General features: G+C 40.5%; 1 protein-coding gene across 2 annotated transcripts in view; it reads right to left on the bottom strand.

Moving 5' to 3' along the window:
• Positions 1-27224, bottom strand: part of LOC138676113 (chloride anion exchanger-like) — a 91887-nt gene that overhangs the window by 16520 nt on the left and 48143 nt on the right. For both annotated transcript variants that reach the window (XM_069765041.1, XM_069765040.1), the window contains 6 exons: positions 22936-23018; positions 20659-20806; positions 16563-16676; positions 5522-5599; positions 1778-1873; positions 516-622 (listed from right to left, as the gene is read on the bottom strand). In XM_069765041.1, coding sequence (XP_069621142.1) covers positions 516-622; positions 1778-1873; positions 5522-5599; positions 16563-16676; positions 20659-20806; positions 22936-23018 — 626 coding nt within the window. The remainder of the gene's footprint in view (positions 1-515; positions 623-1777; positions 1874-5521; positions 5600-16562; positions 16677-20658; positions 20807-22935; positions 23019-27224) is intronic.

Below are 27224 nucleotides of genomic sequence, written 5' to 3'. Positions count from 1 at the left end.
ATACTTATTTTCACATTTCTTTGATGGTGGAATCCTTTGACCCTTGTGTCTGGATAGTATCAACCTGCTTTGTCCTTGGGTTCCAGTGTAATGTCGTAATCGTAACTATATATTTATTCTTCTTATTCATATAGTAAGTTAGGCACAAATCATTCTTGGGAGGAGAATTATGGAGCAGACTCTGCATCTACATAGGTCGTTAACTAACGATCTGTAGGCCCACCTGAATGATCCAATAAGCCAAATGAAGCAGAAAGTCCATGAAAGAGGAATCAGTGAGAAAAATATGGTTGTTCGGCTAAAAACCTCTAAATCCAATATTTCTAGCAGAAAGAGCATACTTATGTGAAATGTTCATTACGCTGTATGACATGAGTGAGTGCTAATATTTTAGGCACAAATGTAAAGTTACTACTCTTGCACTTCAATGCTGTCAAAACATCTACCACAGGCAGTGAATCAGAGACCTGAGGGTGGACGGCTGCTTACAGAATTGCAATTAAACTTATACTTACAACTGAACGCGGAACACGACTGTCAGAAGTTCAATTCCTACACCTGCAGCAAGCCCAAGATCCAAGCCAAGAATTACAGATGCAAGGAATGCCAAGACCCACACAAGCTGCAATAAATGTAAAAAAATCAGTGATTGCTATCCCCACATCCCTTTTTTGACTATTATACACTCCTCAACATTGAAATTGCCACACAAATAAGGAAAAGTTGAGGAATTATGGAAATCACACAATCAATAGACCTTTATATGCAAATGATGAAAAAAATGGAAACTGAGTTTTCAAAACACTTCAATTTATTTAGTATCACGTATGAGCACCACATGCAGAAATACATGCTACCACTAGGGAGCTGCCAGCAGTGGATTTTGGCAATTTATGTGCCCTTCAAGGCAGCATGGTGGCTTAGTGGTTAGCACTGTTACTGGGGTCTTGGGTTCAAATCCCATCACGAACAACATCTAACGTGAGTTTGTTTTCCCTATGTTTGTGTGGGTTTCATCAGGGTTCTCCTGTTTCCGCCCACATTCCAAAGACATAGGGTTTGGGGCTAGATTGTGAGCCCCAATGTGGACAGTGATGATAATGTCTGTAAAGTGCTGTGGAATTAATAGAACTATATAAGTGAGGAAAATAAATAAAAAATAAATTCATTAACAGCATGCAAAGGTGTAAAAGTGATTGTATTACTGTATGCGGCTCATAGTTGATACTGAATAAGTTAAGATATTATACTTACAATTTACATATTGTAAACATGTCTATTGATCATGTGATTTCCATAATTCCTTGTCTTTTCCTTCTTGGTCTTGCAATTTCAATGTTGAAGAGTGTATTTTGTTCACATGCAGGATGACAATCCGGGACATGATGTAGAACTAAGCATTAACCCACGTCGCTTCAATTTCAGTACTGCATATTCTTACATGTTGTGTGGTGTAAGACTCCATGTATGTAGACTGTGAGCCCGTAAGTGAAAGGCCCTCTACCTTCTATATCAGTCTGTCACTGTAAACTTGTTAATTGTAATTTATATTTGTATTTTTTATGTAAACCCTTTTCACATGTAGAGCACCATGGAATTAATGTGCTCTAAAAATAAAAATATTTCCTCCACTTAATTCTTCTTTATACTGTGATACCATAATTAGCATGCAAAAAAGATTATTCCTATAATATAATATGCATAATTTTAATAATCATAAAATGTAAAAAGGCATAAATAATAATAATAATAATAATAATAATAATAATATGCTTACACAGTCATATTTGTCTCTCTTAAATAAGACTGGAATTTCATTGAATTTCATTAGCATTCCCTTTAAATTCACCAATATTACCGCTGCCAAAACTGACTGAAACAAAACAAGTCATAATATTGATTAATCATATGACAAAAGTTGTAAAAGAACATAAAACCTAGTATTATAGAAAATGTATATGCCTCAATTGTCAGCTTTAGAAATGAAGAACCTTTTGTGTCCGTCATTTGATACATAAGCCGGTATATTAGGCTGGAGTCAGACTACCGTAGAATACGGCCGAGGGCTATGCGTGAAAACATCGCATAGCATTCGTCCCCGTGTTAGTCTATGGGGCAGCTCACATCAGTGTTTTTTCTCTCAGGCATATTCGACTTGCATGTAAAGTTGCAGCATGCTGCGATTGGCACCAAGACTCGGCAGAGACTCGCCAATGCAAGCCTATGGGTGCGAGAAAGGAATCGCAGAGCACTCAGACCATGTGAGTGCTTTCCGATTATTACACACCATTGTCCTTTGAAAAGCCGGCAATTCATCTGCCACATACAGTAAAATCACAGAGTGACAGGTTAGAATAGAATAGATATATACACATAGATATAGATATATACATGTCAGTGACACACATATATATGTATATATTACATAGATACTGTAGATAGAAGAAAAGCCGGAAATTCAGCAGCCACGTAGTGTAAAATCACAGCAGGAGCCGACAGGATAGAATAGATGGATTACATACAGTATATACACATAAAATAGATGATATTCAGATGTCAATGACAAATGCAATTAGTGCAGTGTTTAATAATAACCAGCAAAGGCTATGCAGACAACTGCAGACAACTACAGGCTGATATTAATTGAAGACACAAAAGAGCACAGTGAGGTAAAAAATACTCTGTTGTTAAAAAAATCACAGTAATAAGCAAGTGCTAGTCAAAAGATAGAAAAAACAGGGTATTTAGTTGATAGGTTTTTTGCAAAAAAATGTATACTAAGCTGCTCCACCAATCGTCAAGGTATACCCATATAGAGCAGTCCTAACTAATGTATATAATCCCTATCTGATGTATTTAAAAACCTGATCATCTGTATAGTACCTGTATAAGCAGGGTTCATACTCGGTATTTTTTACCTAACTGTGTTCTTTTGTGTCTTCAAGTTTCTTGGTGATGTGTGAACAGGTTCCTACAGACTTGTTCAATGTGCAAGTAGCCCATGTGTTTTAGGCTGATATTAATTGTCTACAAAGGGGCCATGGATATTGCCCCCCCCCCCAGGCTAAAAACATCAGCTCTCAGCTGTCATGATATGTACTTTTGCCCTGTCCTGTATTTGAATAATATGCCATTTGATGTATGTAACTGTTCTCTGGTTTCTATTAGCTGTAATTTATGTATTTTCTTGTGCTGGGAGTTCACCTGTAACAATATGTCTCCTTCCCCCAATACTTGCAGCCCTAAGCTATAATGTAATTAAGCTTTGTCAACATCACTAGTGGAGGAATAGCCATTCTTCCTCACAGCAGGTGGCTAGTCAAATGTACATACTACATAGACTACGTGGAGCCCACCAGTCTAGAATCTTCTGGAGGACCCAACCATTGAATAGAAGGTGTGACCCCTACCCCCCTTCATGGGCGGATCCCAGGAGCTCAGACAATCCATTCTTATTTTGAGATCAGATGTGAGTTTATCCTGGAAGGAGAAGGAGTGGGGATTCTTAGCTGAGGCAAGACCCCACGTCCAGCTGTGACTGCGGAAGCGAACGGGGCGAGACTTGAGCTGAGGACATATCTCGTTGTTCGTGAGATTGTTTTGGGATCCATTGGACTAATTGTGGACTATTGCTTTGTTACCTGGCACAAGGATTATCGGGAGGTGCCCCCGAACCTGTTCCGTTGGACTAATTGTGGACTCTGTAGATCTACCTGCATGTGTTGTTCCAGCGTTCTTGATAATAAATCTGTTGAATCATCCCTCGGCCTGTTGTCCCTTCTTGCTCTGCCGTACACCCCGTCACATCAGCAACCCCAGAAAAGGCGCATCTCTAAAGGTACCGTCACACTCAGCGACGCTGCAGTGATATAGACAACGAGCAGATCGCTGGAGCGTCGCTGTTTAGGTCGCTGTAGAGACATCAAACACAGCAGCTCCAGAACGATGCAGGAGCGATCCAGTGACATAAGGGTTACTCACTTATCGTTCTCACAGGTCGTCACAGGTCGTTAACTCCATGTAAAACATTGCTGGCATCGTTGCTTTTGCTGTCAAACACGACGATACACGGCCGATCTGATGACCAAATAAAGTTCTGGACTTTCAGCAACGACCAGCGATGTCGCAGCAGGATCCTGATCGCTGCTGCATGTCAAACACAACGAGATCGCTATCCAGGACGTTGCAACGTCACGGATCGTTGTCGTTCTCGTTGTAAAGTTGCTCAGTGTGAAGGTACCTTAAGATATGCCAATCCTGGCACTTAGCCTCGCTCTTCCCACTTGCCCTGTAGCGGGGCAAGTGGGGTGATAGTTGGGGGGTCTGATGTCACCTTTGTATTGTCAGGTGACATCAAGCCCCTAGGTTAGTAATGGAGAGGCATCAATAAGACTCCTCCATTACTAACCCATAGTCATATATTATAAAAACACACACACAGAAAAAAGTACTTTAATTGAAAGAATGACACAGACTCCTTTAATAATTCTTAATTAAACCATACTTATGAACTCGCCCATTCCACCGATGACATTGTCTTCTGCAATAAAAGTTTAAAAAAAAACAAGCAATCATATTCCTCACCTTTCTGCAGAGAAGATGATATTCCATTTGTCTCACGAGGGGTCTAGCTCTGCTACATCTAGATGGCAGGCTGCATGGTTGCATGATGTGACTATACAGCCTGTCATCCGGAAGAGACACTGAACAGCGTGTGCTCAGTGTCTCCCTGTGAACTCCTATTACTTGTCTGATAGCATCATGAGCATGAGAAAGTTCTCCTGCACGCAGTGCCATCAGACAGGTCCTAGAGTTCACAGCCAATGAACTCACTTCACCTTTCTGACGTCAGCGCAAGCGCATTGGGAAATTTTCACAGATTATCATCTTCTCTGTGGAAAGATGAGGAATATTGTTGTTTATTTTTTAACTCTTATACTTATTTATACAGTATATGTGTTTTGAAGAATATTTAATTTGAAAACGATGTGTAAATGACTTAGGAAATTTCTCTATGTAACAGCTCATGTTAAAATCGCATTGCAATCGGATAGCAATCGCACTGCATTCGGATGTAAATCAAATGCCAGGTGTGAAAAATTGGATTGTACTGCATGACACTCGCATGACACTTGCATTACGCTCGTGCGACTCTCGGCAGTGAGAATAGGAACGATTTTTTATACAGTTAGTGTGACTCCAGCCTTACACAGAGAATATCCCATGTTTTTCATTTTGCTTTTTAGTGTGGAGCTATATTGAAAAGCACACTGTCTTCTCGTATTAATTGTACAGTTTTTATGTGCTTTACGGCATCTGAAATCAATGGGAGTCAAATTAGGTAGAAATTTCATAGACTATCACAGTTTTAAACCCCTTCTTCAGACACCAGGGAGCGGAGGAAAAACTTGAAAGTGTCAGATTATTGTGTACGCTCTTGTGACATCTCATTTTATGAAGGTTGCATAGCAGCCAGATACATAAATAAAGATGTCATGTTATAGTAAACCACAATGAGTACCTTTGGTAATGGTTCTAGGAGGTATCCAATAGCCAACGTCACAATCAAAACAACCAAGCCAGATATTATTCCAGCGACCTACAGAATTAAGATTGGAATACATAAAAGAAAATTATAGGAAAACTGCAACCTACAAAGAGAGTCACAGGAAAGAGCAAAGATGTGAAACTATACTATAGCAGCAATATTTTATTGTAGTTAGTTACAGGGTTTGCAAGCTTAAAAGTTTCAATTAATTCTATCATTTATAGTCCTTCCCTGTGTGTACCAGAAGCTACATGGTCCTTTGAATCTTGGCATGTAGTGAACTGCTTCTGCTCTCTTCTATGTCAAGACATCATCAGATTAGATGATTAAAGGTGACTCATGAGATGGCAACTTTCTGTATCACCTTTTCTACTCTCATTATTCAAACCCCTTGGTCACTTAACCAAGATTACCTTGTGCAGGCATGTACTACGGAGGACAGAGAATGAACTTCAATCCAATATTGCAGCCAGCATGCAGCCAGCGGGTAAGGAAAGGGTGAATCAAAAACCCAAAAACCCCGCCTCCATGGATGAAGATTGTTCCCTCCAAATTCAGGTGACAGTGTCCCTTTAACCTCCTAAATGCTGCGATCAAGAGCGAGTACACCGATTCAACCTATGTGGTTGAAAACTACTTTTGAGGCACAGTGCATAGCTCAGAAGGGAAGGAGCGCCATATTAGAGTTCAGAATTTGCTGGACTTGTTTGAGGGTGCCATGTCATATTGGCAGGGCCCTGAGGTGCCAGAACAGCAGAACCCCCCATAAGTGACTCCATTTTACAAACTACACTTCTCAATGAGTTTATTTAAGGGTGTAGTAATCATATTGACACCATGGGTATGTCACAGAATTTTAGGCAGAATGAAAAAATCATCAGCAAGTGAAGAATTAGGGTATGTGCACACGTTGCGGATTGGCCAGAGGAACTTTCCACATAGAATCTGCATCTCTTGGCAGAAAACGCAGGCCAAAATGGTTGCGGATTTCATGCGGAATTGTTGCAGATTTGTTGCGGATTGTCATGCGTGTTTTGATGTGCGGATTTGTCTTACTCAATGTATAGTCAATGGGTGCAGAAACGCTGTGTTTCCGCAAAAAGAATTGACATGCTGCGGAAAATAAACCGCTGTGTTTCTGCGTGGAATTTTCCGCAGCATGTGCACAGTGTTTTTTGTTTTCCATACAGTAGGTTTACATGGTACTGTACACCGCATGGAAAACTGTTGAGGATCCGCAGGGCCAAATCCGCTGCGGACCCGCAGCTAAATCCGCATCGTGTGCACATACCCTTAGTTATATTTATTTTTTACGCCTTTCCTTGTGCGGTATAAGAGATTTAGACTACTTTATTCTTTGGGTCGGTGCAATTCCAGTGATACCAGATGTATGTTGGTTTTTTTATGTTTGGCTGCTGTTACACACTAAAAGACACTTTTTAAAAAAAAAAAACTATTTTTTGCATCGCCATACACCATATTTTGAGAGCTATAATTTTTCCATGCTTCTGCTGAAAGAGTCATGTGAGGTCTAGTTTTTTGCTAGAATGAGTTGACATTTTTATTGGTACCATTTTCGAGGACATAACATTTTTTATCATTATCTATTCCAATTTTGGGAGGCAGAATGAACAAAAACAAGTAACATAGTAACATAGTAATTCAGTATTTTTTTTCATGCTGTTCCGCGTGCGCTAAAATTGATAAGGCAGCTTTATTCTTCGAGTCAATATGATTATAGCGATACCTCATTGATATACATTTTTTATGTTTTGACGTTTCTACACAATAAAAATTATTTGATAGAAAAAATAACTTTTTGCATCGCTTTATTCTGTGAGCTAAAACTTTTTATTTTTCGGCTGATTGAGCTGTGAGCGCAGAATTGCCTAGATGCATCCATACATCCAAGGTCATAAAAGAGTTAAATGAAATAAAAATACTATGCAGCATCAGAATCACCATAACCGTACTGACCTGGAGAATCATGTTTCAAAGTAATTTTTACCTCAGAATAAACAACATAAAAAAAGACAAAAAAAACCAAAACATTCTTTTTTTACAATTTCATCACACTTTTTCCGTCTTTATAGTACCTTGAATGTTATTATGAATAGTGTCATTCAAAACTACAACACATCTTGTAAAAAACAACCTAATGGCTATGTCGACAGAAAAACAAAAATGCAAGTATGAAAAATTGCCTGGTGCTAAAGGGGTTAAACTAATAATATCTAATATAATATTAATAACTAGCTGAAGAGCCCTGGGCATAGTAAATATCTGTGGTTAGTTATAGCACCTCACTTCTCTTGTTTTCCCATCACGCCTCTCATTTTCCCCCTCACATCTCTCATTTTCTCCCTTGCACCTCTCATTTTCCCCCTCACTCCTCTCATTCCCCCCTAACACTTTTCATTTCGACCTCACATCTGTCATTTACCGATCACTCCACTATTTTCCCTCACTCCTCTCATTTTGCACTCACACCTTTTCATTTTCACCTCACACCCCTCATTTTCACCTTACACCTCTCATTTTCCCCTCAGTATATACATGTTTGTCATCTCCCTTATATAGAGTATACACCTGTATGTCATCTTCTGTATATAATATATACCTGTATGTCATCTCCCCTGTGAATAGTATATACCTGCTGTATGTCATCTCCTCCTGTATATCGTATACCTATGTGTCATCTCCTCCTGTATATAGTATATACCTGTATGTCATCTCTTCTGTATATACTATATACCTATATGTCATCTCCTCCTGTATATAGTATATACCTGTATGTCATCTCCCCTGTATATAGTATATACCTGCTTTATGTCATCTCCTTCTCTATATACCTATGTGTCATCTCCTCTTTTATATAGTATATACCTGTATGTCATCTCCTCCTGTATATAGTACAGTTAGGTCCATATATATTTGGACAGAGACAACATTTTTCTAATTTTGGTTATAGACATTACCACAATGAATTTTAAACAAAACAATTCAGATGCAGTTGAAGTTCAGACTTTCAGCTTTCATTTGAGTGTATCCACATTAAAATTGGATGAAGGGTTTAGGAGTTTCAGCTCCTTAACATGTGCCACCCTGTTTTTAAAGGGACCAAAAGTAATTGGACAATTGACTCCAAGGCTATTTCATGGACATGTGTGGGCAATCCCTTCGTTATGTCATTCTCAATTAAACAGATAAAAGGTCTCGAGTTGATTTGAGGTGTGGTGTATGCATTTGGAAGGTTTTGCTGTGAAGTAAACATGTGGTCAAAGGAGCTCTCCATGCAGGTGAAACAAGCCATCCTTAAGCTGCGAAAACAGAAAAAACCCATCTGAGAAATTGCTGCAATATTAGGAGTGGCAAAATTTACAGTTTGGTACATCCTCAGAAAGAAAGAAAGCCCTGGTGAACTCATCAATGCAAAAAGACCTGGGCGCCCACAGAAAACAACAGTGGTGGATGATCGCAGAATAATCTCCATGGTGAAGAGAAACCCCTTCACAACAGCCAAACAAGTGAACAACACTCTCCAGGAGGTCGGCATAGCAATATCCAAATCTACCATAAAGAGAAGACTGCATGAAAGTAAATACAGAGGGTTCACTGCACGGTGCAAGCCACTCATAAGCATCAAGAATAAAAAGGCTAGACTGGACTTTGCTAAAAAACATCTAAAAAAGCCAGCACAGTTCTGGAAGAACATTCTTTGGACAGATGAAACCAAGATCAACCTCTAGCAGAATGATGGAAAGAGAAAAGTATGGTGAAGGCGTGGTACAGCTCATGATCCAAAGCATACCACATCATCTGTAAAACACGGCGGAGGCAGTGTGATGGCTTGACCATGCATGGCTGCCAGTGGCACTGGGTCACTTGTGCTTATTGATGATGTGACACAGGACAGAAGCAGCCAAATGAATTCTGAGGTATTCAGAGACATACTGTGTGTTCAGATCCAGCCAAATGCAGCCAAACTGATTGGTCGTCATTTCATACTACAGATGGACAATGACCCAAAACATAAAGCCAAAGCAACCCAGGAGTTTATTAAAGCAAAGAAGTGGAATATTCTTGAATGGCCAAGTCAGTCACCTGATCTCAACCCAATTGAGCATGCATTTCGCGTGTTAAAGACTAAATTTCAGGCAGAAAGGCCCACGAACAAACAGCAACTGAAAACCACCACAGTGAAGGCCTGGCAGAGCTTCAAAAAGGATGAAACACAGCATCTGGTGATGTCCATGAGTTCAACACTTCAGGCAGTCATTGCCAACAAAGGGTTTTCAACCCAAGTACTAAAAATGAACATTTTATTTAAAATTATTGGATCTGTCCAATAACTTTTGGTCCCTTTAAAAACAAGGTGGCACATGTTAAGGAGCTGAAACTCCTAAACCCTTCATCCAATTTTAATGTGGATACCCTCAAATGAAAGCTGAAAGTATGAACTTCAACTGCATCTGAATTGTTTTGTTTAAAACTCATCGTGGTAATGCCTATAACCAAAATTATAGTCTCTGTCCAAATATATATGGACCTAACTGTATATACGTGTGTCATCTCCTCTGGTATATAGTATATACCTGTAAGTCATTTCCTCCTGTATATAGTATATATCTGTGTGTCATCTGCTCCTGTATATAGTATATATCTGTGTGTCATCTCCTCCTGTATATAGTATATACGTGTGTCATCTCTCCTGTATATAGTATATACCTGTGAGACATCTCCTCCTGTATATAGTATATACCTGTGTGTCATCTCCTCCTGTATATAGTATATATCTGTGTGTCATCTCCTCCTGTATATAGTATATACCTGTGTGCCATCTCCCCTGTATATAGTATATACCTGTGTGTCATCTCCCCTGTATATAGTATATACCTGTGTGTCATCTCCTTCTGTATATAGTATATACCTGTGTGTCATCTCCTCCTGTATATAGTATATATCTGTGTGTCATCTCCTCCTGTATATAGTATATACCTGTATGTCATCTCCTCCTGTATATAGTATATACATGTGTGTCATCTCCTCCTGTATATAGTATATACCTGTGTGCCATCTCCACTGTATATAGTATATACCTGTGTGCCATCTCCCCTGCATATAGTATATACCTGTGTGTCACCTCCCCTGTATATAGTATATACCTGTGTGTCATCTCCCCTGTATATAGTATATATGTGTGTGTCATATCCTCCTGTATATAGTATATACCTATATGTCATCTCCTCCTGTATATAGTATATACATGTGTGTCATCTCCCCTGTGCATAGTATATATGTGTGTGTCATCTCCCCTGTATATAGTATATACCTGTGTGTCATCTCCTCCTGTATATAGTATATACTTGTGTGTCATCTCCTCCTGTATATAGTATATACCTGAGTGTCATCTCCTCTGTATATAGTATATACCTGTGTGTCATCTCCCCTGTATATAGTATGTACCTGTATGTCATCTCCCCTATATATAGTATATACCAGTGTGTCATCTCCTCCTGTGTATAGTATATACCTGTATGTCATCTCCTCCTGTATATAGTATATACCTGTGCATCATCTCCCCTGTATGTAGTATATATTTGTGTGTCATCTCCTGTATATAGTATATACCTGTGTGTCATCTCTCCTGTATATAGTATATATCTGTGTGTCATCTCCCCTGTATATAGTATATATCTGTATGTCATCTCCTGTATTAGACCGCGTTCACACGTTATTTGGTCAGTATTTTTACCTCAGTATTTATAAGCTAAATTGGCAACCTGATAAATCTCCAGCCAACAGGAAGCCCTCCCCCCTGGCAGTATATATTAGCTCACACATACACATAGAGACAGGTCAAGTGACTGACAGCTGCCGTATTTCCTATATGGTACATTTGTTGCTCTTGTAGTTTGTCTGCTTATTAATCAGATTTTTATTTTTGAAGGATAATACCAGACTTGTGTGTGTTTTAGGGCGAGTTTCGTGTGTCAAGTTGTGTGTGTTCAGTTGCATGTGGCGACATGCATGTAGCGACTTTTGTGAGATGAGTTTTGTGTGGCGACATGCGTGTAGCAACTTTTTGTGTGTCGAGTTGCATGTGACAGGTTAGTGTAGCAAGTTGTGTGCAGCAAGTTTTGCGCATGACGAGTTTTGCGCGTGACGAGTTTTATGTGTGGTACGTTTTGAGTATGTGCAAGTTTTGTGTGAGGTAACTTTTGCATGTGTTGCAACTTTTGTGCATGTGGCAATTTTTCCGCGTGTGCAAGTTTTGTGTGTGGCGAGTTTTCCATGAGGTGAGTTTTGCATGTGTGGCGAGTTTTGCGTGAGCCTAGTTTTGCATGTGGCGAGTTTTGAGCAGCGAGTTTTGAGCGGCGACTTTTATGTGGCGAGGTTGGTAACATAGTAACATAGTAACATAGTAACATAGTTAGTAAGGCCGAAAAAAGACATTTGTCCATCCAGTTCAGCCTATATTCCATCATAATAAATACCCAGATCTACGTCCTTCTACAGAACCTAATAATTGTATGATACAATATTGTTCTGCTCCAGGAAGACATCCAGGCCTCTCTTGAACCCCTCGACTGAGTTCGCCATCACCACCTCCTCAGGCAAGCAATTCCAGATTCTCACTGCCCTAACAGTAAAGAATCCTCTTCTATGTTGGTGGAAAAACCTTCTCTCCTCCAGACGCAAAGAATGCCCCCTTGTGCCCGTCACCTTCCTTGGTATAAACAGATCCTCAGCGAGATATTTGTATTGTCCCCTTATATACTTATACATGGTTATTAGATCGCCCCTCAGTCGTCTTTTTTCTAGACTAAATAATCCTAATTTCGCTAATCTATCTGGGTATTGTAGTTCTCCCATCCCCTTTATTAATTTTGTTGCCCTCCTTTGTACTCTCTCTAGTTCCATTATATCCTTCCTGAGCACCGGTGCCCAAAACTGGACACAGTACTCCATGTGCGGTCTAACTAGGGATTTGTACAGAGGCAGTATAATGCTCTCATCATGTGTATCCAGACCTCTTTTAATGCACCCCATGATCCTGTTTGCCTTGGCAGCTGCTGCCTGGCACTGGCTGCTCCAGGTAAGTTTATCATTAACTAGGATCCCCAAGTCCTTCTCCCTGTCAGATTTACCCAGTGGTTTCCCGTTCAGTGTGTAATGGTGATATTGATTCCCTCTTCCCATGTGTATAACCTTACATTTATCATTGTTAAACCTCATCTGCCACCTTTCAGCCCAAGTTTCCAACTTATCCAGATCCATCTGTAGCAGAATACTATCTTCTCTTGTATTAACTGCTTTACATAGTTTTGTATCATCTGCAAATATCGATATTTTACTGTGTAAACCTTCTACCAGATCATTAATGAATATGTTGAAGAGAACAGGTCCCAATACTGACCCCTGCGGTACCCCACTGGTCACAGCGACCCAGTTAGAGACTATACCATTTATAACCACCCTCTGCTTTCTATCACTAAGCCAGTTACTAACCCATTTACACACATTTTCCCCCAGACCAAGCATTCTCATTTTGTGTACCAACCTCTTGTGCGGCATGGTATCAAACGCTTTGGAAAAATCGAGATATACCACGTCCAATGACTCACCGTGGTCCAGTCTATAGCTTACCTCTTCATAAAAACTGATTAGATTGGTTTGACAGGAGCGATTTCTCATAAACCCATGCTGATATGGAGTTAAACAGTTATTCTCATTGAGATAATCCAGAATAACATCCCTCAGAAACCCTTCAAATATTTTACCAACAATAGAGGTTAGACTTACTGGCCTATAATTTCCAGGTTCACTTTTAGAGCCCTTTTTGAATATTGGCACCACATTTGCTATGCGCCAGTCCTGCGGAACAGACCCTGTCGCTATAGAGTCACTAAAAATAAGAAATAATGGTTTATCTATTACATTACTTAGTTCTCTTAGTACTCGTGGGTGTATGCCATCCGGACCCGGAGATTTATCTATTTTAATCTTATTTAGCCGGTTTCGCACCTCTTCTTGGGTTAGATTGGTGACCCTTAATATAGGGTTTTCATTGTTTCTTGGGATTTCACCTAGCATTTCATTTTCCACCATGAATACCGTGGAGAAGAAGGTGTTTAATATGTTAGCTTTTTCCTCGTCATCTACAACCATTCTTTCCTCACTATTTTTTAAGGGGCCTACATTTTCAGTTTTTATTCTTTTACTATTGATATAGTTGAAGAACAGTTTGGGATTAGTTTTACTCTCCTTAGCAATGTGCTTCTCTGTTTCCTTTTTGGCATCTTTAATTAGTTTTTTAGATAAAGTATTTTTCTCCCTATAGTTTTTTAGAGCTTCAATGGTGCCATCCTGCTTTAGTAGTGCAAATGCTTTCTTTTTACTGTTAATTGCCTGTCTTACTTCTTTGTTTAGCCACATTGGGTTTTTCCTATTTCTAGCCCTTTTATTCCCACAAGGTATAAACCGCTTACACTGCCTATTTAGGATGTTCTTAAACATTTCCCATTTATTATCTGTATTCTCATTTCTGAGGATATTGTCCCAGTCTACCAGATTAAGGGCATCTCTAAGGCTGGTTTCACATTGGCGTTTTTTCGGGTGCGTTTTTGCGGTAAAAAACGCAAAAAAACGCATGGTGAAAAAACGCATGTAAACGCGTGTAAACGCTGCTTTTTTTGACGCATGCGTTTTTGCATGTGGTGAAAAAAACGCGGCGTTTTACCGCGTTTACATGCGTTTTTTCATGCGTTTGCGTTTTTTAAACGCATGCAGAAAAATGTGTGACAACTGCCAATCATCAAAATAAAGTAAAAAACCCACTATAAACAGAAATAGTTAGGGTTAGGGTTAGGGTTAGGGGTAGGGTTAGGGGTAGGGATCATAACCCTAACCCTAAAGGGATCCTACCCCTAACCCTACCCCTAACCCTAAGGGATCCTAACCCTAACCCTACCCCTAACCCTACCCACCCCTAACCCTAACCCTAAGGGATCCTAACCCTAACCCTACCCCTAACCCTAACCCTACCCCTAACCCTACCCCTAACCCTAACCCTATCCCTAACCCTAAGGGATCCTAACCCTAACCCTAACCCTACCCCTAACCCTACCCCTAACCCTAACCCTAAGGGATCATAACCCTAACCCTACCCCTAACCCTACCCCTAACCCTACCCCTAACCCTACCCCTAACCCTAAGGGATCCTAACCCTAACCCTAACCATAAAGGGATTAGGGTTAGGATCCCTTAGGGTTAGGGGTAGGGTTAGGGGTAGGGTTAGGGTTAGGATCCCTTAGGGTTAGGGGTAGGGTTAGGGTTAGGGGTAGGGTTAGGGGTAGGGTTAGGTTCCCTTTATCACCTTTATGCTGGGGGGTGGCATATCAGTGTGTTTTCTGGTTTTTTAATAAAAAAACGCATGCGTTTTTTACCGCAAAAAACGCATGCACCAAAAAACGCATGCGTCCCCATTGACTCCAATGTATTTTTTGACCCAAAAAAAACGCATGAAAACGCATGCGTTTTTTTTTGGTCCAAAAAACGCTTCTAAAAATACTACAAGTAGCATTTCAGAAAATGAACGCATGCAGTAAAAAAACGCATGCGTCAAAAAACGCGACCAAACGCGTACACAAAAAAACGCATGCGTTTTCAATGTTAAAGATAGGAAAAAAAAAGCATGCGTTTTTTTGAAAAAAAACGCTGCAGACAAAAACGCAAGTGTGAAACCACCCTAAGCTGTTCAAACTTTGCCTTCCTAAAGTTCAATGTTTTTGTGACTCCCTGACAAGTCCCCCTAGTGAAAGACAGGTGAAACTGCACAATATTGTGGTCGCTATTTCCTAAATGCCCAACCATCTGCAGATTTGTTATTCTGTCAGGTCTATTAGATAGTATTAGGTCTAAAAGTGCTGCTCCTCTGGTTGGATTCTGCACCAATTGTGAAAGATAATTTTTCTTGGTTATTAGCAGAAACCTGTTGCCTTTATGGGTTTCACAGGTTTCTGTTTCCCAGTTAATATCCGGGTAGTTAAAGTCCCCCATAACCAGGACCTCATTATGGGTTGCAGCTTCATCTATCTGCTTTAGAAGTAGACTTTCCATGCTTTCTGTTATATTTGGGGGTTTGTAACAGACCCCAATGAGAATTTTGTTACCATTTTTCCCTCCATGAATTTCAACCCATATGGACTCGACATCCTCATTCCCTTGGTGTATGTGTGGTGAAATGTGTGCTGAGGGTAATATGTGTTCAAGCACGTGATAGTGTGTGGCACATTTTGTGTGTGTGTTCATATCCCCGTGTGTGGTGAGTATCCCATGGCAGGTTCCCACCTTAGCAACTGTACGGTATATACTCTTTGGCGCCATCGCTCTCACTCTTTAAGTCCCCCTTGTTCACATCTGGCAGCTGTCAATTTGCCTCCAACACTTTTCCTTTCACCTTTTCCCCATTATGTAGATAGGGGCAAAATTGTTTGGTGAATTGGAACGTGCGGGGTTAAAATTTCGCCTCACAACTTAGCCTATGACGCTCTCTGGGTCCAGACGTGTGACTGTGCAAAATTTTGTGGCTGTAGCTGCGACGGTGCAGATGCCAATCCCGGACATACACACATACACACATATACACATACACACACATTCAGCTTTATATATTAGATAATATCTAATATAAACTAATAAAATCTAATAATCTCTCCATAAAGGATGGAGAGAATTTTGCATCTGTGTCCAGATGGTAAAGGACTAAAGAACTTCTGACACAAAGACAAAAGGGTTTAAATAATGGATTCAGTTGAAAAATGTAATCAATATACATTAGATAAATGTATATGTTAACTATCATTTGCCATTTTCCGTCTGATTGTAGGAAGATGGTCACCCTCTTTAAGAAAACTAGAGGATGTCCTATGATGACTGATCTCACAATAGAAATGACCACTGTTGTACTGAGAACAGGAAACACAAGAATTTCTATGAAATATGTTATTACCTGGGTTTTGCCACCAGTGCTCTCTTGTACAGATGATCTTGATAAAGATGTACTTGCAGCAAATCCTTTAAAGGACCCACACAATACATTACTCAGTCCAAATGCTATTAACTCCTAAAGCAAAGACAATAAAAACATAAATAGTCTTCAGAAATACTTATCTAACTATATTGCATCTCCAAACTACAATACCTATTTGTGCAGATTGGTACGAAAGACAATGGAGAGTGGTATGGAAGTATAATATTGTACCCACAGAGGTGTATGAAACCATCCATACCTCTGTTTCCCCTTTAAACAAACAGGGATATTAACTCATTACACAGCGCGGTGCAGAAGCGCCATACAGCGGCATACAGACTCAGCGCAAAAGGCCTAAAATGACATTTTTACATGAAGAATCCCCTTTGGGCTGCATTCAGTCACACATTTTTTCACATACAAGACACATCAAAGCCATTGGCAAAATATGCATCATGTATTGTTTGATGAGTTAACTGACACATGATTGATACTCTCCTACTAGTTTGGCTGTATACTTTTTGGGATATTTCTTTATCAGGCCTTAGTAGATTACTTACTTCTTGTACAGTGCCACTATTGGGACTCATTGGGAGTTCTTATGTAATACCGGCATTGATGTCTGATAGGATTTCCCTTGGGATCATTGAACCTATTGCATGTGTTCTTTTTTGCCAACTTTTTAAGCTTTTTATGTTTTTAATTTCTATAAAAAAATTTTAACAGATACATGTTAATAAAGATATATTTTACTAACTATTGAACCTGTTCTACGCCCGGGTGGCGAGCATTTTTATTGGTACATTTTTGTGCTATATTAAAGGTAACCTGTCATTAGAAATAACACTGTTAACCTGCAGATATGCGTTTAATCTGCAGGTTAACACGTTGTTATGCTGCCCAGCGCATGCACGCAGCCGAATACAGCGGGGAGAAAATGAACTATATTCTCTCCTCCAGCTTTCGGTTTCAGTCATAGGGTTGAGGGTTCAGTCACCATGTCCTCGGCCCTGACTGACAGCCGACCTCAATGTAGAGTCAGTGTCAGTCACGGCCGGGTTGTGGTTACAGTGCTGCTCTGTATACTCAGAACGGTGACTGAACCAAGGCCGCCACCATGATTGAAACCAAATGCTAGTGGGGAGAATAATGTTCATGTTGACATCTCAGTCAGCGCATGCCGCGACTATGCCAGGCATAGTATTTGATCTCTCTCTTCTCTCAGACATCCTGGAGATAATGACTCCACAGGTTACATGACTCAACTCGTTACTTGTATTAAAGACAGCTCTCTTACATAGTCACCTTTATAAAAGACTCCTGTCCACAGACTCAATTAATCATTCAGACTATAACTCTACAACATGGGCAAGACCAAAGAGCTTTCTAAGGATGTCAAGGACAAGATCATAGACCTGCACAAAGCTGGAATGGGCTTCATAACTATAAGTAAAACGCTAGGTGAGTATGAGATAACTGTTGGTGCAATAGCAAGAAAATGGAAGAAATACAAAATGACTGTCAATGGACATTGATCTGGGGCACCATGCAAAATCTCACCTTGTGGGGTATCCTTGATCATGAGGAAGGTGAGTGATCAGCCTAAAACTACACGGGGGAACTGGTTAATGATCTCAAGGCAGCTGGAACTACAGTCACCAAGAAAACCATGGCTAACACATTACATTGCAAAGGTTTAAAAACCTGCAGTGGCCGCAAGGTTCAAGAAGGCACATGTGCAGGCCCATCTGAAGTTTGCTACTGAACACCTGGATGATTCTGTGAGTGATTGGCAGAAGGTGCTGTGGTCAGATGAGGCAAAAATTTATCTCTTTGACATTAACTTAACTCGCCGTGTTTGGAGGAAGAGAATTGCTGCCTATGACCCAAAGAACGCCATCCTCATTGTCAAGCATGGAGGTGGAAACATTATGTTTTGAGGGAGTTTCTGTACTAAGGGCACAAGGCTACTTCACCACATCAATGGGAGAATGGATGGAGCCATGTACCGTAAAATCCTGAGTGACAACCTCCTTCCCTCCGCCAGGACATTAAAAATGGGTGGTTGCTTGGTCTTGCAGCAAGACAATGACCCAAAACATACAGCCAAGGCAACAAAGGAGTGGGTCAAAAAGAAGCACATTATGGTCATTGAGTGTCTTAGCCAGTCTCCAGACCTTAATCCCATAGAAAACTTATGGAGGGAGTTGAAGCTCCAAGTTGCCAAGTGACAGCCTCAAAATCTTAATGATTTAGAGATGATCTGCAAAGAGGAGTGGACCAAAACTCCTCCTGACATGTACACAAACCTCATCATCAACTACAGAAAATGTCTGACTGCTGTGCTTGCCAACAAGGGTTTTGTCACCAAGTATTAAGTCTTGTTTGCCAGAGGGATCAAATACTTATTTCTCACTGCAAAATGCAAAAAAATTTATATAATTTATACAATGTGATTTTCTAGTTTTTATTTTATTATATTTTATCTCTCAATGTTAAAATTAACCTACCCTTAAAATTATACACTGTTCATGTCTTTGTTAATGGGTAAATTTACAAAATCAGCAAGGGATCAAATAATTATTTCCTTCACTGTCTATCAATCTTGTGAGTAAGGCTATCATTCAGTAATTAGGTTGCTTTAGATAGGTCTTTCTATTTAGTGCAAATAAAAATATAAACAACTGGAAAATAAACTTCATAAGGTTCCTATGATGAGTTTTTGACACCACATATTTTTACTTAGCAAAAAAATCAGGGTCTTCGAGTTCCAGCAAAGTGAATGTGATTTATAGAAATCTCATACCCACTGTGCTTTTTTATATTGTGTAAACTGACCTGCTGTGCTTTTTAAGTCTGCAACCCATTAACTTTGCAGTTATGCTGTTTTACATGAATTTCCCCATAGAATTGCATCAGATGCTGAAAATCCACAGGTAAAAGATGCATGCTAACCCTCCTCCCCCCCCCCCCCCTTTGCAAGCCATGGATAAATGCGCACTATTAAAAACTCACCAATTAGTCATTGTGGGAACGTAGTCTAAAGGTTTTAAAGATAGTTGAGCATAAAGCTGTAAGGCCAGTCTCACACGTCCAAATATTTCCGGTACTGGAGTTATCCGTGTCCGTGTGCTCACGTGGTACATCCGTGTGGGATCCGTGTGATGTCCGTGTGTCCATATTTAGTGTCCGTATGCTGTCCATATGCTGTCCGTGTGCTGTCCATGTGTCCATGTCCGTGTATTGAAACAAATTGTTTCAATTTTAACCCTATGACTTTAAAAAAGCACACGGACAGCACACGGTCGGCACACAGACGGCATCCGTGTGCGGTACGTGTTTACATGCACCCATTGACTTTAATGGGTCTGTGTAATCCGTGCGCTCCCACGAACACTGACATGTCTCCGTGTTTTTCACACGGACATACAGTCTGTGAAAACACGCTGACATGTGCAGAGACACATTTATTTTAATGTGTCTACGTGAGTCAGTGTCTCCGGTAAGTGAGGAAACTGTCACCACACATACCGGAGCCACTGACGTGTGAAACCGGCCTAACATAAAGGGGAATTTGTTTTGTAATACAGAGCGGAGTCATTCTGAGTCATTCTAACAATTGAAACTGAACTAGCCTTCCTTACTATCCATCTTTTTATCACTGCGTCCATAACCATATGTCCAAGGACATCTATAAGGAGTTTGTATGTTCTCCCCATGTTTGAATAGGTTTCCTCGGGTAGTACAGTTTTCTTCCACACTCCAAAGACATACTGATAGGGAATTTAAATTGTGAGCCCCATTGGGGACAATGAGTGAAACCAAAGTCTATAAAGCATTGCAAAATATGTTGGCATTGTACTGTACAAGCAAGCACATAAAATAATTAAAATGGGTAAATAAATAAAACAGATTAACTATTTTTGATTGAGAGCACCATTAAAAATGTCATTTTCAGTGGTGTCTGGTAGCGGTTTTCTCCACTCTCATTTTTGTAAAAATCTGAATACTTGGTTTAGATTCCTATTAAACTAAATAAAGAAAGTCACTTTGGTGCAAGGAAAATGTTACTTACCTGGTTCCCATTAATAGTGTAATTATGCTTAATGGCATAGACCTTAGCGACTGAAAAGGCCACAGCGAATCCAACAATTGCAATAGAGAATGAGTTAGCAATGGTTGCCTGAAACACATCTATATCTGGCGCAACAGGAGGCTGATATCTGTGTAAGAAATATTAATACATATATTAGAAATGGAACATGATAAAGGAATGATAAAAACACAGAATTATTAGACAGACATAAAACTTGCACCTTTATAATTCAATTACAAGTAGTATAGGAGTATATAGTGTTTATTCTTCCTAGGGTGAGCTGACTATTTTTTTTTTAATATAGTGTTTATGTTACATCTTTTCACACTGCCAAATGCGGTATTGTTGACTTATACAGGTTTACTTAGGTTAAAGGGAATAGTTGGTAGGAATATGAATTTCCTATGCTAAAGTGTCTTTTTCACACCCTTATGCACTGTCTACTGAGCTATATGTCACTTTTCAGGAATAATTATTTCACGATAAAGAAAATCATTAAAGTGTATTTCTAAAGGTTATTTTCATTGTTTGAAAGAAACATGGTCTAGATCAGGGGTGTCAAACTGCATTCCTCGAGGGCCGCAAACCATGCGTGTTTTCAAGATTTCCTTAGCATTGCACAAGGTGCTGTGATCATTATGTGTGTAGGTGATTAAATTATCACCTGTGCAGTACAAGGAAATCCTGAAAACATGACCTGTTTGCAGCCCTCAAGGAATGCAGTTTGACACCCCTGGTCTAGATTGTTCGGACAAGTGCCTATTAGTATGGGCATTATGAAGTTTCACTGCTGTGACTTTGAGATATCTGTACCATGCACTATTGGTGAACAGCGATGTGAGCATCTTTTCACCTTAGCACTTCTATTATCTCCAGTGTTAGATCAGAAAAGGAGAACAGCAGTGTGAGAAACCTCTTCTTACCTCAACACAACCGAAATCTCCAGTGTTAGATCACATAGAAATTATGTACAGCAATGTGAGCAGCCTCTTCTTACCTCAGCACCCCTGCTATCTCCAGTATTAGATCAGAAAGAATAGGTTGATAGCAGTGTGAGCAGTCTCTTCTTACCTCAACACCTCTGCTATCTCCAGTATTAGATCAGAATGACATGATGGACAGCAGTGTGAGAAACCTTTTCTTACCACAACACTACTGATATCTCCACAATTATCTCAGAAAGACAGGGTGGATAGCTGTGTAAACAGCTGCTTCTTATCTTAGCACCTCTACTATCTCACATGTTAGATCAAAAAGACTGGGTGTACAGCAGTGTGAGCAGCCTCTTCTTACCCCAGCACACCTTGTATCTTAAGTATTAGATTAGAAATATAGGGTGTATAGCAGTGTGAGCAGACTCTTCTTACCTCAGCACATCTGGTATCTCCAGCATTAGCTTAAAAAGCCAGGGTGAACAGCAGTGTAAGCAGCCTCTTCTTACCTCAGCACCCGTTGCATATTTAGTATTAGGTCAGAAAGACAAGTTTGATAGCAGTGTGAGTAGCCTATTTTTACCTTAGCACCCCTGGTATATTCAGTATTAGATCAGAAAAATCATGGTGGACAGAAGTGTGAGCAGCCTTTTCTTACCTCAGCAACCCTGGTATATCCAGTATTAAATTAGAAAGACATGGAGAGCAGTGTAAGCATGCTCTTCTTAATTAAATACCCCTGGTATTTCCCGCATTAGATCAGACAGACAGCAGAAGCTTCTTACTGCACATGCTCGCATACCCCTGACATACAATTCTAAGACAGCGTACTCTCTGTGTAATAAGATGGCAGCCATTTTAATTCTAAAGATGTAATCTTAACTAGTGATGAGTGAGTATACTCGTTGATCGGGTTTTCCCAAGCACGCTCCGGTGACCTCCAAGTATTTGTTAGTGTTCGGAGATTTAGTTTTCATCACCGCAGCTGAATGATTTACAGCTACTAGCCAGCTTGGTTACATGTGGGGATTCCCTAGCAACCAGGCAACCCCCACATGTACTCAGGCTGGCTAATAGTTGTAAATCATTCAGCTGCGGCGAAGAAAACTAAATCTCTGAGCACTAACAAATACTCGAAGACCACCGGAGCGTGCTTGGGAAAACCCAAGCAACGAGTATACTCACTCATCACTAATCTTAACTAAAGCACTGGATTTGGAAATCACATGTATATTGGAAAGTTAATACGTTTTAGAAATCTTCAAATAATTTTAATGAATTCCTGCATAAGGATCAAGTTTGCATTAACACATGAAATATTTACCCTTTTTGTATGGGTCCCACAATATTTACTTTATATTTGACTTTGAAATTAAATGCATAGGACACCCCTGCAGCGATTATTGTCTGCAAATAAAAAGAAAAGTACATTTCATATGAGGCATGAAGCCAAATACACGCTGTCAAATGCATCACTATTAGGATAATTAAAATTTAGTATTGCTTACTAAAAGGGAATCTGTCAGTAGGATCAACCCTTCTAAGCCATCTATCTGGGGAAGCAGGTCATAGAAAGCCGAATAAAATTATACCTTAGTATCTGCGATCTGATGTGAAATCAACATTTTTCCCATTACTGTAAGTAAATGAGCTGTTATGATTTATGGGCCGGATACAGAGCTCCCTGATAATCTGCCTTCACAGTTAATTTTAAATGAAAGGGGTCACTACCAGTGTGAGACATGTGGATCAGAAGCAGAAACTGTCAGTCATTACATGTCTCACACTGAAACTTCCCCTTTCATGTAAAATAAGCTCTGGAGGCAGATTCGAATGGAGATCTATGTCCGGCCCATAGATCTTAACAGCTCACTTACATATTAAGAAAAAATGATTGCAGATTTTAAGGTATAATTGTTTTCAATTTCCTTTGATATACATACCCATATAGATGGCTTAGGATTCCCTTTAAAGTTGTTGTCCCATTAAATGTATTTATCACCACAAAACATGTGAACACTGAGGGTCCAAATGCTGATACCAAGATTGGGTTCCCAAAGTCCATTGTGTAGATTGAGCAGGAGTGTCCATACATGACCATTTCCCCTTTCACTTTTATAGGACCATTGGAATTGCTATCTTGCATGTGCACTACTGCTCCATTCACACAGTGGATTTTGGGACCTTGTTCAGAGGATCACCAAGGGCTCCAAGGATCCAATGATCATACATTTATCATCAGGCTTATGGATAGGTGATACTTAGAGTTCGAGGGATAGCCTTTTAACATGTATTTAATTGAATGTAAATCTAAACCTTAAATAAGTTACTAAAATAATTGATAAGCTGTTGAGCTTCTTGTGTACACCGCAGATCCATTTGGCAGTCAGGATTAAAAATAAAAATGTGTTGGTTGTTGCACAGTATTCTGTGTAGTCTGGCCTGCCCTATAACTATATCCTTATATTATATGGTCCAGACAACAGTACTAGACTGCCGTGCAATAGCCAACACATTTCAGTTCTCACAAGGAAAGAAGGCCAAAAGAGTAGGTTTATCAGATTCTGCATCTGTTCACATATAATTCATATTTCTTTGCAGCATACATTTGTATGGTAGTGATTGCCACCATTTTTGTCTGAGCACTCCTTCCATCACTCTAGGGCTGTTTTTAAAGGGTATATCTGGGACTTTGGGAAAAACAAAAAATGTGCCCAAGCAATAAAAGGCAGGTAGTTGCTACCTACCTGCCTGTTGTACCTGGTGCTTTGCTTCGCCAACATAAAGCAGTCATAGGTGGCTCATGCCGGTGATTCAGCTGCCATTGCTGATGTCACGTCGACCCCGTCCCGGTTTCATACGCCTGTGTAACATCTTGGTCGGTGCAGCGTCCCCGTTATCCGGGTTGCACCTTAGCCTTACCCGTTCCATAATTGTCCCATTATGATGTTTTATTATTAATAAAGATTTTTCCATATTTTGTATCACATGGACTGTAAGATCGTTTTTTCGGGCCCTTGTGACCCACGTCTAGGTATATTTCGTTAGCGATTAGTCCGTTTATCTAGTCCTTTCTTTTTGGTCAGCAATAGAGAATCTTGATTATGCTGTACTTCGTTGTGCTTCTGTCTAATTATTGTATTTTTACTGTGTTCTGCACAGGTGTCTTGCACGACATAATGGACTATAAGGCCAGAGAACGGGTCTGGCTTGGACAAATGGAGCAGGAGTTTGGGGAGGGTGCTCCCGGTATTCAGCGGGTTGGTGATCACTTGTGGGATGAGAAGTGCTCTTCAGTCCAGACCCTATTGGTTAAACGCACCAAACTTTGGTGGAACAGGGCATTCTTAGAAAAATATGTGTCACGTTCTATGATACCTAGAGGCTTGAGGGTACGAGTGGTTCCTGCGTATCCAGTCAATGATAGGGCATTCATTAGTGAGTGGGAGGAGGCGTGCAGCGGGTGTTCAAAAATATTGATGCAGCTTCTCATCAAACTAAATACAAAAGCTATTGAGGATCTTGATGTACAGATAGATGCAGCACAAGTAGATCTTCGTGCAAATAGTACTGAGGATAAAATTCAGGCTTTTGAAATTAAATTGGAGAAAGCACTGGATCAGACCTTGAAGAAGATACATGACAACCAAACGCATAAATTCAACAGAGACATCAAAGATTATCAGCTTAAAACGGTATATAGATGGGCTAAGCCTCAACCACAATCTCACTCCAGAAATCGGATCGGTTCCTTTTTATCTCTGTCATCTGCTGGTGAAGTTTCCGATACATCTGGATCCTCTATGGTGACCCGTTCTGGGGTGGTCTATAAGAAGTCACGTAAACGTAATTACCACCCGTATAGACGTCAGGACATCCCTTCACCAGACGATGGACAGAGTGACAATAAGGTAATAAACCTTAGTAAGCATCAATTGACAACTGCTGATTTGTCTCTGTTGAATAGAGGTTTTACCTTTTCTCCTTCGGCAGGCCTCGACACGTTTACTCTTGTCAAGGACCTCCACCTTTTTGCTCGGTCTCTCCTTTTTAAAAGGCATTTCTTTGATGATAATCTGCATACGCTTTTTCCAACAGAGGAAGAACAAGCTGCCCTGAGGGTCTTGGAGGAGTTGTCAGACGAACACTTATCCTCGGAGGGAGGTAGGATACCCCCATCTATTAGACCACGCTCCAGGAGGTTTCCCCCCCTGTCCAATTGTAGTGCGATAGATCTGTTTGTACAGGTGGTTACAAGTGAATTTTTGAAAATTCCACAGTACATCCGGGGGGACAATTTAACTGGGGAGGAGCGACAGCGTCTCCACCATCTGCAGCGCCTACCGGATGTGGTGCTTAAACCGGCGGACAAGGGGGGTAACGTTGTCATCTGGCCTATGGCCATGTATGAACATGAGGCCTTTCGCCAGTTGAGAGACTCGGTATGTTACAAGAGACTCACGTTTAACCCCTTGTCCGCCTTTAGCACACATTTATCTTATATCCTTTCGGCTGCTGTAGATGGTGGGGTAATCACAAAGGACCTAGCCACTGCTTTGGTAGTTAAAGAACCTACAATTTCAACGTTCTATCTCCTCCCCAAGATTCATAAAGACATCAGAGTCCCCCCAGGACGTCCAATTGTTTCAGGTCGGGGAAACTTCCTGGAGAATATAAATAAATGGATAGACTCCATCTTACAACCGTTGGTGATGGGGCTTCCTTCCTTCCTAAAGGATACGACTCAGCTGCTCCAGATGGTTGACGGAATCTGTTTAGATCCTGATACGCTTCTGGTAGCGGCTGATGTCGAGTCCCTGTACACGAGCATCCGCCATTGTGACGGTTTACGAGCAGTTAAGTACTATCTGGATTCGTCTGACCACTCCCCTGCCTTCAGGGCCTTGATACTTGAACTGTTAGAGTTTACTCTGACGCATAATTTTTTTACTTTTAAGGGGTCCCTCTACCTACAACTCCAGGGCACTGCTATGGGGGCGGCTTTTGCCCCCTCGTATGCTAATTTGTTCCTGGGGTTGTGGGAGAGGGACCTCCTCCTGTCAGGTGAGCGGCCGTCGTCGGTGGACTGCGTCCTTCTTTGGACGCGGTACATCGACGACGTCTTTCTCATCTGGCAGGGTACTCCCTCTGCCTTGAATCAATTTTTTGAGGGTATTAACGATAACAATTTAAATATTCGGCTTACCGTTAAATACCACGCTGATGAAATTGAATTTTTGGATGTTGTGATTCGGAGAGATATGGTTGGTAATATCTGCACCAATATCTACCGTAAACCAACATCAACGAATATGCTGCTGCACGCCTCTTCCTCTCATCCAGCTCACATGGTCCGTTCAGTGCCAGTAGGACAGTTTTTACGACTTCGGCGCATTTGCTCAACGCAGGCATTATTTGAAGTGGAGGCCGAAAAACTTAAACGACGGTTTATCGATAGAGGGTATAGCCGGCGAGTGATAAAAAGGGCCTATCATAGGGCTAAATGGTCAGATAGAAACTCATTACTCTACCAGAATAGGACTGGTAATAAAGACTCAGGAGTGGTGAGATTCATCACCAGTTACAATTCTTACTCTGAATCTATACGGACCT

Source organism: Ranitomeya imitator, chromosome 4, assembly GCF_032444005.1.
Source record: "Ranitomeya imitator isolate aRanImi1 chromosome 4, aRanImi1.pri, whole genome shotgun sequence".
Lineage (NCBI taxonomy): Eukaryota > Metazoa > Chordata > Amphibia > Anura > Dendrobatidae > Ranitomeya > Ranitomeya imitator.
Note: the sequence above shows the minus strand (reverse complement) of the source record. Positions and strands in the feature narration are given on the sequence as shown.